We start from the raw sequence: 15,779 nt of genomic DNA, 5'->3' as shown, positions 1-15,779 counted from the left end.
CTTCTCTCCTATATACCCTTGCACATTTCCAGCATCTCCATTGACAATCAGTTTATTGGGGAAAGCTTATCGACATAAGCAAAAACCCGCCCTGTCCATTTCCTTCAGCTTTCACCAGAACCTGCATCGCAAATCCGTCTTCGCTGCTTATGGCCACTTCAACGCTGCACCCCCTTGATGACTCAACCAATGTAATGCCCGGCAATATAGGTCGTGTCCTGGTGAGCATTTCTAGCGACCTGGAACAATATCGGGCCGATGAGTCTCCCACTGTATTTGCCGCACGCAGAAGAGCCTCCAGGAGTCAAAGAGTCTCCAAGCGCTGGCACAGTCCTACCGGATAGATCTTTGATGTCAATGCCCGACCTGACGTCCATGTCATAGCTCAGGCACAGGTCACTCGTGGTAGCTCGCCTAGAGAAGGGTGCGATCGAGTACACTTGGTGCACGCTGATTGGATAGCCGTGGAAAGATTCATTGCCATTAGCAGCTGTTGACTTTCGACCTTATCAAAAGCAACAGCATTCTGCACCGAGAACTTTGACTCGGTTCGGCTGGTTTCCTTGGTAGATTTCAGTCAAACATGCGATAGTACACTGGAGTTTCGTCGAACGCACCATGCGCGATAGGAGTCTAGCGCATTCGGGAGAACGGAGTGCTATAGCAACTCAGTACATACGCCGCCCCTGCATTCAGGATGCGTCTCATCGATGCTCTCACGCGGCAATTGAAATGGTTTGACGATGACAAGATCCCCAAGTATGCGATCCTATCGCACAGATGGGAAGATGAAGAGGTGCTGTACGAAGATATGCGGAGCGGCAATGCCCCGCGCATGAAAGGCTATGCGAAGCTTCAAAACGCCTGTGAACAAGCGCGGCGAGATGACTGCCAATACATATGGATCGACACCTGTTGCATCAACAAGGATAGCAGCTCGGAGCTGTCGGAGGCGATCAACTCCATGTACGCGTGGTACCAGAATTCCGAAAGATGCTACGCCTTTCTGTCAGACGTCCAGCTACGCTCGGGTGAAAGCGTGGTCGGTGACGATTTCGAACGCAGCGTGTGGTGGGAACGCGCGTGGACACTGCAGGAATTGATCGCGCCTGGGCAGATCGACTTCTTCGAACACTCCTGGCGCCACATCGGAACTAGGTCGACCTTACTGGACCGGATCAGCAAGACTACAGGCATCCACAAGAACGCGTTGCTCGAAAGAAGGCCACACGACTTCTCGATCGCGCAACGGATGTCTTGGGCTTCGAGAAGGAAATCTACGCGGAGAGAGGATGTTGCCTACAGTCTACTGGGAATCTTCGATGTCAACATGCCAATGCTCTACGGGGAAGGAATGAAAGCCTTTGTACGCCTGCAGGAGGAGATCATCAAGCGGTCCGACGACCAGTCGATCTTTGCATGGGAAGCGTCGACGGAGCAACCACAGCTGCTGGCCGAGTCGCCTTGGGCGTTTCGAAACTGCCGGGATATCGTGCCATGTCCCATTCCTCACCACAGGCCAAGCCCCTACTCGCTCACCAACATGGGGTTGGAGATCCAAATCCCGCACATCCTCTGGTCGTTGAACACATATCTTGCGCTGTTGCTCTGCCACGATCAAACCACCAAGCATCACGTTGGGATCTTCCTGGGCGTCAACGCGGGACCAGGACAACACGCGCGAATATTCCTCGACAAAGCCTCGATCCAGTACATCCGGCCAGAGCGATTCATCGAACTTGAGCTCCGACAATCGGCGCAGCTCACCTACGGCACCAACGTCCCTACCCACGTGCAGCAAGAGGAACTTCTTAGGGCGTCACCGCACTCGGGCAAACTTCTGATCCGCCAGATTGGATGGCACTGGACCGGCAGCCTGTACGGCTTCCGCCTGGGCGCCTGTTACGCGTGGCCCCGCGAACTCGAAGGCTCGGAACAGTTGACCGTCTACGCCCGCCGGTGGGATCCGCGGACCATGACCATGGAGCTGCCGGACGGCTCGTACGGCACGGCCGGCGTGGTCGTCTTCCGCCACCCCGCGCGCTCACGCAACCCCTGTGTGGCCATCAAACTTGGCTTCGACGTCGAATTCCGCCCCGTCTGCCTCATCTGGTACCACTTCCCGCCGCCCAAGACGGTCGACTATCGCCCGCTCGAGACCCTTGTAGCCGAAGAACCACAATCACCTCAAGAACTGGACAGGTTCCTCGATTCGCGCTGGGTCGGCGGCGACGGCCAAGAATATGGCTCGCTTGGCGTATCCGCGACCGAGTTTCCCGGCGTGACCTTTGACGGCATGAAGCCCGAGTCTGAAATGTGTTATTTTACCGGCACGGACAGGCGGCTTTTGAAACAGCGAAACTCCCTGTTGGAAAGGACGGGTCTTTCGGTCCAGTTCAGTTATGAGATGATACCCGCCCTGCGAGGCCGTCACGGGTGGGTGTTCAAACTGCTCTTCGAGAAGGACTTTCATCCTATACGAAACTAGTTATCGTTGAGGGCATCCGCGTTCCCTGCTGAAGCGATGTCCCCGGTCTTGATAACGGGGATGTTGAACATTTGAGCAGCTGAACACACGCCATTATGCAGACCTCGGGCATTCGGTACTGCTGCGGATGTGGCAGCTGTTTGTGTCGTCCACTTAGAATCGACTCTTGCTGCACCCTTGGGCGAGTGTGCGGACTTCGCCAAAAATACGGATACGGCTGTACCCGGTGAGAATGCCACCAGCGCCGCCAAGATGATGCGGACATGATGACCATTGCATGTGTTCAGGATCAATGACCTATGATTGGAAATGGAAAAGAAACGCGCCGCCATGACTGGTCAAAGCCATTGCTTGAGCATATTGCTTTCCTTTGTGCAACACGCAGCTGCGACCGATGTCACTAATACCGAAGCAAAGACCGCGTTGGTGCAGATTCATGCTCCGACGCAGCCGTTTGTGCTTGGCAAAGGGAAGGCCGATTGGACCTTGGAAGAGCCGTAAGGCGGCACAGGGTTACGTAGAGATGCCAGCAAAAGATTGTGAAGAGGAATGCGTGGCGTGGCGAGATCATCTTACATGGATTGCGTCTGGGCTTTGTCTGTCCTCGCCAGACTATGTCCCCCAGTCAGTATGCTATCGAGTCCGAGTCCGAGTCCTTAACCGTGGGCCATGTATCGGACGGTGTAGGGAACAAATCTCTGGCGGCGCGGATAGAAGAAGACTGGAATGGAACAAGCAGATCACACGACGTGTCTCCCACGAATTATGAAGCCCAAAGTCGTCTGCAGACGTGATGATCGCTGTGGCTAGCAAAGACGGTGAACCACTGACCGCAGAGCCCGATATACGGAGCAACATACAGGATGTACGCTGTATGTTCGGGACACTGTCACGGGGTGCGGACAAATCAGCATGGCTGAGCCATCTGACTGGCAGGGTCTAATTAGCCCAATGAGGCTATGACAGTGGCAGCGCATACATTGTCTACTGGACAGTTCTCTGTGTCCAGCGCAGCGTCTCACGGCCGTGGAATCCTGCAGACCGTGCTGGCTGCGTACACTTTCTGCAAGCGGCTACCGCATCTGATGCATGCGCTGGGCGATCTGAAAACCAGTCCATGACGAGTGGTCAAACCCTCCCCGCATGACGATGTTATGCTGATACACTGACGGCCACGGGACCTTTGGTACATAGCTCTGAACATGCGTCCTGGGTTCGACATTGGGGTGGCTTCACTTGCTTAAGGCTGATACGAGCTGCAGGACCCGTGCATCTCTTCCCGAGTAGGAGTCCACCTTCGCGTATTACTGTTTGCGCGTCTTCGAGGGTGAGGAGAAAAGAACCGTTGCAACGCGAGCTACGCTTTCGAACTAACAGATTGCGGCTTAGGCAGCTAGGGCTGGCGACTGGCGGCTGACGACTGGCGACGTGCAGCTGAGCTTCGCCATGCCTTGCCAACCAGTGAAGTGAGCTTTCTGCAGCCCTAGCCACTCTTCGTGGGGAGAGCTGTAGCTGCAGCTGCAATCCGCTGGAGCTCGGAAAGGGGTGCAAGCAAGCCACATCAGCCCCCATCCCAGATCGAGGTATTCGTACGAGAATACTCCCTACGGAGTACCAACAGAATGGATGAGCCCCCTCCATTCCAGGCCCCCATTAGGCATCCCCACGCAAGCGAACTTCCTGGAAGTGGGTACGAGATACATACCCCGTACCCTTGCCGCGGAGACTCTCGAGCACTGGGCTACGTAATCAGGCAGATTACCGTGTATACTTAGAGCAGCACATGTACACCATTTCCTCGACCTTTACCATTTACGGCGGCGCCTGGCAGTCGATCTGATGCGCCGTCCCAAGCTGCCGTGGCTCGTGGCTGCAGGGGGCGAAGGCTGAAATCTGGGGTCGTCGACCACGGAGTACTAAGACGATACGATGATCGACACGAGGTTTGACCGTGGCCTTCCCTTCGTACGAGGGTAAACCTTCAGCGTCAAGCGGAGGCTGCGGCCACCGAGCGATCAACCAGCGCGAGGACCTTGCAAAGGCCCATATGACTGCCCGCACGGTGAGAAGTACGGGAGAACCACTGTATGTACTCCGCAGGGCTAATTATTGCGACCAGCAATCTGAATATGATCCCCAACCAAGGAAGGAGTATTGGGTGCATGTGCTTACCTACCTCATACCGGGGTGTTCGCGCAAGAGATACTACGATCGGTACAAGAGGAGGATCTCGAGGTCGAAACAGCAACACCTCACTCCCCGCCTCCGCTAAGAGCAGCGGTTCGTCCAACTGCCCATGGGGCCGGACACCGTAGTGCGGAACGGGGAGAACTGTACTCCGTATATTGTACTGTACTGGGATCGCATCCATCGTCCAATACAGTATCCATACTGCGTGGTCTTTGTGGACATCAGCGCCATTCACCAAAATCTAGACCTCGGGAGACTTGCGGCCGAAATGCAAGTGCCAGGTCTCCGAAATCTGGTGCTCAATACACACGCTCAACACGGGAAGATGTCCTCCGTACATTTCATATTCAAAACATGACCGGGCCAATCTGGGTGCCGAACAGGCCAGAGCATAATCATCGTGTATATCAAAACAATGCGAATCCTGGAATTACTCTAGACAACCAAAAGCCGCGGTCCGGCTCCCGCCAGGCGGACGAGGAGACGAGCCCAATAACGGCCGACGGTACCTGGACCGTATCACTTCGACTGAAGGGTTGTCCGTCGCGGATCTCTCCGGTCCGCCGGCGTCGGTGCCCTGCATGTCATTTACACAGGACGTACGGAGTAAGAGCTTAAGGTACCCAGTACTCTCTCTTCGAGCTTGTGCATGCGTGTCTTGTCTTGCGTACCTTACCTAGTACTGAGTACCGGGTAGGGTAAAATGCAACGTACTGAGGTTATCGAACGTGAGGTAAGGTGAGGAAAGCGAGGGACTGGCCCAGGTCGTGGTCCTTGACTTCCATGCCCGGAAAATGGGTAAATACACAGTGCAAGCATTACAACTGTAGATATATCCGGACATGGGTGCGAGTACACCGTGGATAGGGGCGTGGTAGTACCAAGTACGGTAAGAATAATCGGGGTAGGTGTCCACGCGCGGTTTGCGACGAAACGAGCCGCATATCGATGTCGGCCTCTGATGTGTCTAGAGCGTAAGGTGGGAGTCGGCAGGCGCGTTCAATTGTAGTCCTTGTACGTTGTGTGAAGACGAGTCGACAGGACAGGATGCCCAAGAGAGCTTTCAGATGGCATCACAGTACTGCCCGGTTCTCTACGGTTTATATTGCCGACTGCGTACGGAGTACGAGTTCTGGATACTTTGTCAACTGGCAGGCTTGTTCTGATAGGGATGGTGGGGCGACCGATTAGACAAGGAACCAGGCGAGGGGCACCAGAGGGGGGCACGGAGGGCCATACAGACACAGTACCTCGCAGGTAGGTACCTACCTAGGTACGTACGAGTAGGTGGGTGGTAGGAAACGCACTCCGTACCTTAGTGATCACCCGGTGTTCCGCACCTCCGGCCCGCGCGTTATCGATCGTTGACCTAGAGACGCAGCGATCTACTGCAGTAGGTGCCCTGCTCCATCAAGTCCGATACGGCCGTGTCTGCTGTGTCCAGTGTCGTGGTTCTATTATTCCAGCACGCAACTCCTTGCGCGTATCACGATGCCCGAATCCCTAACGCCTCTACTTTGCCGGGAAGAGGGGATCGCGAGCTGACACGCCTGCACTGGTAGCGCTCACCCTTCCGGAGTACACTTTCCGGAGTATACAGTGGACAACGGATTGCTCTCGCCCGCGGTCGGGCTTGACCAGGAACCGTATATTTCCCAGTCTGGGTGCTAGGAAAATATGTAGACAAGGACTCCGTAGGTATCTGACATGAAGTGCGTGGATCCCATCACTTCTGGGTGGTTGTTGTGGTTGTTAGGGCCCAAGCTAACGGCAGCCGTTATCTATCGAATCACAGTAAAAAGGACGTGGCGCCATAGGCGTAGTTAGGCGTTGGTGTGAGTGAGGCCAGGGTCCGTCTTGTTAACTAGGCAGCAGTTTCGGATGCCGAGTCCTCGTTAGCGCAATCGAGAAGCAGTGCAGTTGAAGCAACAGGATGAAATGCAAGCATTGTCCGACAGAGTGAAGCCCATGAGTCCTCTCCAGGACGTAGGAGCGAGGCAGTTGGCGGAATTGAGTCTTCTGAGTTTGCGTTCCATGGTCGACCACTCACTCGTATCTGGTAGTGCCCAGTTCGCAGTGAGGGAGCGGGTGAGCGGGTGCCTGCTGTCCAGGGATGTCATGATGATTTCGCATCTTGGCTTATCCGACAATCCGTAGTCGGAATCCACGCCCTGGCTCTTGCGACTCCCTCATACATTGAATCTTCAGAGTATATTCTCAAAATTGTGTCTGCTGAACAGTACTGTGTACTCCGCACCGCAGTCTAGACCGGCCGATCGCATCGACGTCACCAAAGCAAGCGGAATTCCGCATTGGGTGTTCAGGGCGTTGCACGGGATCCAAGAGACCTTTGGTAGTCTGTTGCTCCGTACCGCCTATCGGCTCTCCTGGTACGAATACCACCGGCTCCATAGGTATTGCATGCACTGCGCATCAATTTTTCTGCAGGTAGAGCTCACCGCGTCGGTGGCTGACTGTTCCCGGCTCTGAGTTCACACCCGGTACCAATCCTACCTAGCGTGTCGACCTCGCTGGCCGGCGTGATTAAAAGGGTAAGACGGGTTCGCGATTGCGCAATGGTGTGGAGTTGGTGGTTGGCCTGATGCGGAAAGTACATGCACGACCCTGCGAGCTACGAGCTGGTGGCCGTCGGTGTGGATACAGGTCGCGTTGTTGCGAGATGTCACTCAGATAGACGCCACAGAGTTGTGTGACTTTTTATTTTGGGCAATATGTCGGTCTGGATGTAGAAATCGATGTCTCGTGAGAATTTTGTACGTTGTCGTCGCATGTGCAGGAAAGATGGCCTCGTTGTCCGCTATCGCTGTAATGAGCAGTGTGGATATGTAAGAAAAATCCTCAGCCGGGCCATACAATACAGACCATGAGTAATGGATGTGCTGTAGTGTGACAACAGGGAGGCATGATCAATAAATGGCATAACATGGATGACGCAAAGATCCTTATCAGTGGCTGGTAGATCAACTTGTTTCTCATTGATCGTCGAGTTACTATCTGGTGTACATGTCCCAATGGGTATCATTCTCAATCATGGCATATTTCATCTGGCATCTGGCCTCTGAAGCAGGCTGCTGCTTAGGTTTTCCCTCCCTCAGTCTGGATCTGATGGCTTCCTATCCTTTCCCTCCTAATCGACATATGAAATGCTGCTCGTGTATCGCTTGCTGTAGAACTTTTTGAGTAGTCGAGTAATAATCGTACATGGTAGAGGAGCGGGAGGATCCGGGCTAGTGCGAGACCCGCACCATGCTCGGTCTTCGCTCTTGCGAGTACGAGGATGTGGGATGGCTGTACTGGGACGCGTAATTGTACCGATGGCAGCCGTAGTGCTGGTCCTCGAGATTTTTGAGCAGTTCTTCTTCGAGATCCTCTTCCTGGTCGAGCAGGTCTTCAACCGCCGATGCACATCTGTCATGAGCCATTCGGAGGCCCTCCTCAGCATCGGCGCCCGCAACGGCGCAGATGCTCAAGATCGAGTTGAGCTGTGATCGTTGAGTCTGGAATTGGGCATCAATTCTCTTGGAGGCCTTGATGATTGAACAGTAGGGCGTGGGTGATCGTGACAAGGGTGATGTCGAGACTGGGCTGGAGGCAGCGGAAGAGATGGGCGAATTGGTAGGTGTGCCAGTTGAAAGGTTGTAACGAGCCGAGAGGGGTGAGTGAGATGCAATCAGAGCGGCAAGTTTCCAAATGTCGCAGTATATACATGGTCTCGAGCACGCCGATGAGATGATCTTCTTGGTTGCCGAGGCTTGTTGTGGTGTGGTAAAGACGGGCTTCAGACCCCGGAAGAGGGCGGGTTTTGCCCTGCAAGTCGAAGGCATCGTGGACGGTTGAAGACAATGGGATTGTTCGAGCTGTGGTGGGCTATTGTGGTTGATATACTGTATCGAGGGGTTGGAATTCGTGAGATTTGACGTTTGATTGGATTTCGGATGCCGAAGCACAGACGGTCTTGTCGCTTGAACTCTGATAATTGCTACAGGTTGGTCAGGGCGGGAGATCAAGATATATCAAAACAGACGCGGACATGGTGAATGAGGACCTAGTTTAGTGTTTGGATAGATTTGGATCATGTGTGTAAGCAGGTGACTCCAGGTCCTCGCACCGGCCTCCCTCACCGTTGAAGCTATGAAACCCTGTCACAGCTGGTGGGTCCATGACAAGGGAGAGTGAAGACCTGCAGGAAGAGTTGAGCGAATCAGCAGCCATTGTTGCGGTGTCTACCACGTGGAAACCCAAGGGAGGGTGAAGTGTTGCTCAGGCCAGGATGTTGGCAAGAGAACGCGATGCGTGCGTACTTTTGCGCAGTGCAGTGCAGTGCAGCCGCCTTTTGGCCCTTTGGTAAGCGATCATGGGGGGGTAACATTCGGAAAGGTCCAACCAGCAACCACCAAGACTCTGCTGCAAAGGGAAGGTGACTGTCCCTGCCGGTGTCGGTCAGCCGCACCATTGGTCTCAGCGCCCGAAACCCATGCGACCGATGACTTGCGTCGACAATGAACGAGGGCAACTCGCTGGCATAGCGGAAGAGGCAGCAGATTCTGTAAGCGGTGTGCCTAATGTCGCCCTGACTCCCTACGCAGCCCTACTGGTGCTACCTGTGGGTGGTTAGTCACCGGCTCTAGCTAGAACGGGCGCCAGTTCGTTCTTCCTCGCAATGCCGTCACTCGGTCATCATCTCTCTCTGATTCCACACAACAGACAGACAAGACACTGCAAGCGAGTCTTACGATTTCAGTAACGACCGCATGAATGACTGAACCGAAATCGACAAACTTAACAATCCACTTCTGCATCTTCCCTTGATTGTCTGAACCAGCGTAACTGGCTGTCCAACGCATGTAACAGCTTTCCCTCGTTCCCGTGTCCCAAGAAACATCGTCGTCCAAGTGAACGCCCTACTGCCTGAGCCCTGGAAGCGAGGCAGTTCGGGCTCCTGACAGCCCTACTCGTATCTACCCAACCATAGACGCTTGCCCCGGATTCCCCTCGTGTTCGCTTGTTGCAACCCTGCTGCTTTTATTCAGCTTCTTGTACCTTTGCTTCTTGAAATCTCCGCGGACGTGCTGTGACTCCGACCAACTCTCCACCCGTTCCTGGCTCGGGGCTAAATTTCGGACCCTGCTGCTACTGTCTCGTGCATGCCTCGCATCTGAACTCCCTATTCATGCTTGCAGGTTTGTCTCTGCCGCGCTCAGCCCTACCCTCGCCGTGCTCTCAAGACTGGACCTCTCATTTCACCTTTGACTTGGCGACGCTGCAACCCAAGGTCAGTAACTCCATAGCTGGAAATGAAGTCCATATACCATACCACCTCATCGGCTCTTTGACTCACTATCCCCGAACAAGAACAGCAATCCGGGTCGTATCCTGTGTTCTCCTTTCCTTCCCCTTCAACGCAGGACACACAGGCTGTATGCGCTACGAGTCGCAGATACCACACTATGGGCCCCTCTTGTTTCTCCCGTTAATTGTTGTGGTAGAATGCCCCTTGTGATACGACCGACCCCCGAACTGGCGGGTCGTGGTCTTCGAGGCGGTCAAGCAATCACAACATTCAGAGCTGAGCACGTACCGACTGTGCACAATCACTTTGACGTCCGCTCTCCCTCGGAGAGGTCCCTCGGAGAGGGACATGCAGTGTTATTGACTACAGATTGGATCTAAACAAGTTCCCTCCAAATATTGAAAGCTGTACTCGCTGAGACAGACAACACAGTACACTGAATTGACCGTCATTCCTCCCCTTCAGAAAAGACACCATCCTGCATTGTCACCAGGGAGAAGAGAGTGGAAGCCTTTTGACACAGTGTCCGGCTCCAACATGTCTCACCCAGACATATTGGTCAATGCCCAAGACACACATACCTTCACTAACAAGTTCCTTCAAGGTTGACTGCGACAGTGCAGCTTGTTCAACAAGCACGTTGCAATCGCTGCCCTCATTACCAATGGTAATTGCTATTCCTTGCTCATGGATCGGGGTATGCGCCAAGCACATCATTCCCCGAACTTAGGTATCACACGGATCATGACCCCCTGCTTGCACGACGCGGTATGATTCCCCGACGTGGCGTTGCGACGTCTGAGAGGTCTCCCAACAATCTGTCACGTCGAAGCACGACGCACAGGCTACAGCGTCCTGACAGGCAGCAAGGAGCGGTCTGCCTTGACATCAAAAAAGTGGAAGTAGTTCCCGATGTCACTCACTCGCCCACTCACTGACGCCCTGCGTGTCATCCGTCATACTATACCTCGCGCCATAATCTCTAGGTATGTTGTGTAAGTCAAATCGAGCGTTGACGCCCCCCTGCAAGGAACGGCACAACGGCCTCGTTCCCCTATCATCACAAGATTCCCCGACAGCCAAACAACACCCATGCACATGAGCACGAACACCAAACACGAAACGCGATCGGAGACCCCGACATAGTGTAATGCAATGCTGCATTTCTCAACCCAGCCTCGGCATCGGGGACGCAGACGAGATTGAAATCCTCTGCCGTGTTCCCCGAGAACCAACAAAACGGCAGACAGGCCGGGCCCAGGAACAGAAACAGGCACAGGCACGAACAAGAGCAAGATGAACACAGCCCGGACAAAGCACCAAGAGAGGCAAAGAGAGGCAGGACAATGCATTCGGAAAATCAAGTACGAGCGTTCCACCGCGCAGTGCAGCTCATGCACCATCATCATGCAAGTCATAAACCAGTCGGTGAGGCTCTGCCCTGATAGTTCCCTTTCCCCGATCAAACCTGAGACGCCGTGCTTCAATCGGGTAGCTAACATGCAAGCATGTCCGAGCCAGTCCGTGAGGCTCTATCCTATATCCTTTCGCATGATTGAACCGGAGACGTCGTGCGCCAATCTTGTAGCTAAATCCATAGACTTCCTATAAGGATATCATGTGCGGGGAGCTTCGGTTTTGGGCATACTGTAGCAACTCTACAACACTCTACGAACGATCCGATGACTCGATTCGAGCCGGGATTGGTTTAGGTGGATTCGAGTTGACTGGACTGGACTGGACTGAACCGGACTGGACACGAGCCTGGAGAAGAACAGTGTGCTCTACGCTACCGCCGCAATGTGTGCACCTATATGTATAATGGAGTCGATTGGGGGAGGTCAGGCAGCCAGGTCCCTCCCTCGTCGTTGCACGCCCAACTTTGCCAATAGATCAGACATATGATCTGCCTGTCACAATTAAGGGACATGTATCCAACCTCCCGGGCTGTTGCTGAATAGTGGAAAGGGAGGGTGACATCTATCGACATACTGCAATTTCTCTTACGAGGACGCGTCAGTTGAGAACGATACCGGCTTGCACCAGTCTTCGATCCAAGCAGTAGGGCTGTGAACTCGTGCAGACTATGCATGAAACAAAACATAGGCATTGGAAAACCTCGTCTGTGCTATTTACGCCACAAGCGCAGTCTGTCGCCTTTCTGAGTTCGTGAGCCTGTCTGTCGTGTGTAGGTGACCTTCCATGCTGGTCGCGTGTCGACCTGTGGCTTGCGAAGTCCACTTGGCTTCGAAGGATTGCTCGGAATTTATGTTTGTTCATAACGTATGCTGTTCGCTGCCACCACACCCATCACAGCAATGCCTTCCCACACCCATTTCAGCAGTTCCGTTGTCATTCGAATCTGCCGATAGGCAGTCGCATCACGAAGATCTTTGAGTACGTCTGCGGTCCAGCCTAGTACCTAGGAGGAGGCGGCGCACCATAACCACCTTGCTGAGGGGGATATCCACCTTGACCTGGTGGTCCACCCTGAGGTGGCCGTCCATAGCCGCCCTGAGGTTGTCCATATCCACCCTGAGGAGGCTGACCATACCCGCCTTGCTGAGGAGGATAACCACCTTGTCCTTGTGGTGGACCCCCATAACCACCTTGCGGGCCGCCGTACCCACCACCCGGAGCACCACCATATCCACCACCTGGAGGACCTCCATAACCTCCCTGTCCTGGAGGGCCGCCGTAGCCGCCTTGCTGTGGTGGTCGTGAGCCGGATTTTTCGTCCTTGGTATCATAGCTCGAATCGATACTACCCAGAAGGAGTTTGATAAGCCAGAGTTCAGGAGAGAGCTGGACTGGCGGATTGGCACGGGACATTTCGTCGGCTTCGACTTCATAGTCTGGGAAAGGCTATTAGTGCAAGGCAACGGCACCTGGAGATAATGACTTACTTGATGTGCAATCAATGATATCACCAATAGAAGGTTCTTCGTCAAGCTTACTCAAGAACTCTCTTGCCTTGAGATCATTGCCAACCTGGGCGAATTGAAATGCTAGAGCGCCTTTGCCATAACGAGGGTTCCTAGCCAACTCGCTGGAAGCTGCAGATATGATCTTGGCCACATCTGATGAGCTTTCGCCAGTCGGTTGACCGTCAGTGATGGTGATGACCAAGACTGGCTTGCGCAAAGTCCCGCGACGGGCGTTTTCCAGGACAAGCGGACCGAGAATCTTGTTTTGCAGCTCGCGACCCATAGGTGTCAACCCGGAGAAGCGAGTGCGGGCGATCATCTCGTTGACCTGCTGTTCACTACGGATGTTGTTACCTTGATCCGGAGAGTTCATGAAGCGGACTTGAATGCCGTCTTCGTCGAAAAGGCTGGTAGCGTATGCGACGCGGGACAATATCAATTTCAAATCGTCGATGCGCTCTCCATTCTCCTCGAACTGCATGGATCCGCTGTCATCGATGTACAAGATCACATCATAAAGCGCCAGCTTGACAATATCAGAGGCGATTTCCGGAGAGATGCGCCATGTCGCGGCCAGCTGAGCAACTTGTTGCGCACCACGATTTGCAATCTGGTCGAGGATGGGACTTCCCGGCGGGTAGAAGTTTTGCAGTCCTTTCTCTTGGATGGTGGCTTGCAAGAGCTGTTTGTATCCAGCGGCATTACCGACTGGGGCTGAAGGAGCGCCTCCTGGCGGACCACCACCGTACTGCTGCTGCTGGGGAGGAGGACCGCCACCATATTGTTGCTGTGGTGGGCCACCTTGAGGGCCGCCTGGGTAGGGAGGTTGCTGACCCTGCAATAGAATTGACGTTAGTGCAAGATTCATCTATAGCATGAGCGCATTTCAATAGGAAGCTTGTGAGATGTGTTGCGACGAACATATCCATATCCGCTGTTGGGTGGCTGTTGCTGATATTGCTGTTGAGCGTATTGACCTTGCTGTGGCTGGTACTGGGACTGGTACGACTGATATGCCGGCTGCGGTGATTGATATGCTCCTCCTTGCGGTGGAACACCTAATTGCTGACCGTATGGCTGCTGCTGCTGCTGCTGCGGTGCTTGCCACTGTGGTTGTTGATACGGCTGTGGTGAGGGACTCGGTCTAGGTGGAACAGGGGGCTGATTATATGGTGATCCGGGCAATTGAGGGGGCTGCTGAGCGTATTGCGGCTGCGCTGGGTATGGTGCCTGAGGCGCTGAAGCACCTGGGAATCCAGGCGCTCCTGCCTGGCTCGCCTGCGCTATGCGAGAAAATTTGCTCATGTTTCGTCAAAAGTATAGAGACGTTGTCGATGGCCAGAAGCTGAGACCGATTCCAAAAGTTGGAGGAACGGGTGAAGTCGTGTGCAGGCCGCAGGTCAGATATTGGCGTAGGCGCGATGACGCAACACCAGGGAAGTGCGGCGCCGAAAGGTAAAAGAAAACAGAAGAAGCCACACCCAAGAACTCAACGCGCAAGGTGGCGGGAGTGACTCTTACCGGCTGACTAGTTGCACCAGGAGCAGAAGCAGGAGGACCACCTGGATATGCCTGATACTGTTGCTGGCCAGGCTAAGTAGTTGACACAGACTCGGTCAGCGTTCTGGAATTCCCTCGGGCGTCTTCAGCCACAGATTATTGATGGAGAGGGAGAGAGGGGGCTATGTAACATGTGCAAGGTTGACTCACGTATCCACCACCAGGAGGGCCACCAGGCGCACCGCCAGGAGCTGGAGGGCCACCTGGGTAGGCAGCGTTAGCTGCGGCGAGTTTGGAAGCAAGCTATTACGCGTCATCAGTCAGGAAACCTGTAGCATGGACATAACCTTGCGGGTAGATTGGTGTGATTTTGGCACAAAGATGGATCCAGGCGTTGCTCGATGAACTTGTGCGGGGAAGATCGAGGGGTACTTAAGGGCAGATTGAGTAGACAAGACTTACGCCCATGACTGAGAAGTGCCTTCACGCTGATGAAAAAAAGTGTCGAAGCTCAAAGAGAGGAACTTGAGGTTGGGGAAAGGCTCGAAATTTGACAGGAGCAGGGCCTTTTAAAGGAATAATGAAACCTGAGCGCCAAACAGATGGCGGCGTGAAACAACTGATGTTCACTTTCGGCCTGTAGAAGTGAAGGTTCCAATTAGCTTCACCAAGCAAACAGTCCTTTAAGACGCCCAAATGACGACCAGGGGCTTCACAGGCATGGCCCGCAGGGCTGTGCAGTTTAAGCTACTGTAGGCTGCAGATGGAGGATGAGCGTGGTGAGGGGTTCGTGAAGTGGCATGCACCTTAGAAGTGAACAGAATCTGACTGTGCCTCTTATTACTGGAGTAACTCTGCACCTCCCCTGTCAATCCGAGAAGTAAGATCTGTCAGCACCAGACATCTGCAGTAGTGAAGCGGACAATTCTTGTTCCTGCAAAGAGTGCTACGAGGTACACTGTAGGTAGGGTCTGCCTGGTGAAGCGCGTCAACGGGGAGGGGCACTACGTATATATCGTACACGCACCCTGGTTCTGGAAAATACCCCGCTGTGGATCACTGAGGCGCAAACTGATCTTCCGGTGGCTTCTAAGAAGCACAGCCTCATTCAAGCCACAGGACCCCAGCGGGCTATGTACTCCGTACCTGATCGTCGGTCATGAAATAATGCTCCGCTGAGCGGCCCTTTTGATGAAGCATTTTCGCACAAAGGGCCTGGATCCTGTATGAAGGACACAGTGCGCCATAGCTCATGCAGCAGCTCAGTCAAACCCGAATGGGTGACTGGCGGCAACAGAGTACAGCTCGCTTGACCTGCCCTGTGGAAATGATCTTTCCTTGGCGGGATCTTGCCGGCGGGCTT

General features: G+C 54.0%; 3 protein-coding genes across 3 annotated transcripts; 1 reads left to right on the top strand and 2 right to left on the bottom strand.

Moving 5' to 3' along the window:
• Positions 1-697: 697 nt before the first annotated feature.
• On the top strand, positions 698-2,488 carry A1O7_09004 (uncharacterized protein; the record flags this gene model as incomplete). The annotated part of the gene is made up of 1 exon (XM_007762993.1): positions 698-2,488. One exon carries the CDS (start codon positions 698-700, stop codon positions 2,486-2,488), a length of 1,791 nt encoding a protein of 596 aa, XP_007761183.1.
• A 5,438-nt stretch (positions 2,489-7,926) lies between these two features.
• Positions 7,927-8,523, bottom strand: A1O7_09003 (uncharacterized protein; the record flags this gene model as incomplete). Its single annotated transcript, XM_007762992.1, has 1 exon — positions 7,927-8,523. The coding sequence occupies one exon, from the start codon at positions 8,521-8,523 to the stop codon at positions 7,927-7,929; it is 597 nt and encodes a 198-aa protein (XP_007761182.1).
• Positions 8,524-12,404: 3,881 nt separating this feature from the next.
• Positions 12,405-14,221, bottom strand: A1O7_09002 (uncharacterized protein; the record flags this gene model as incomplete). Its single annotated transcript, XM_007762991.1, has 3 exons — positions 12,405-12,844; positions 12,896-13,751; positions 13,838-14,221. 3 exons carry the CDS (start codon positions 14,219-14,221, stop codon positions 12,405-12,407), a joined length of 1,680 nt encoding a protein of 559 aa, XP_007761181.1.
• Positions 14,222-15,779: the final 1,558 nt, after the last annotated feature.

Source organism: Cladophialophora yegresii (genome assembly GCF_000585515.1).
Source record: "Cladophialophora yegresii CBS 114405 chromosome Unknown aczIN-supercont1.6, whole genome shotgun sequence".
Taxonomy (NCBI): Eukaryota; Fungi; Ascomycota; class Eurotiomycetes; order Chaetothyriales; family Herpotrichiellaceae; genus Cladophialophora; species Cladophialophora yegresii.
Note: the sequence above shows the minus strand (reverse complement) of the source record. Positions and strands in the feature narration are given on the sequence as shown.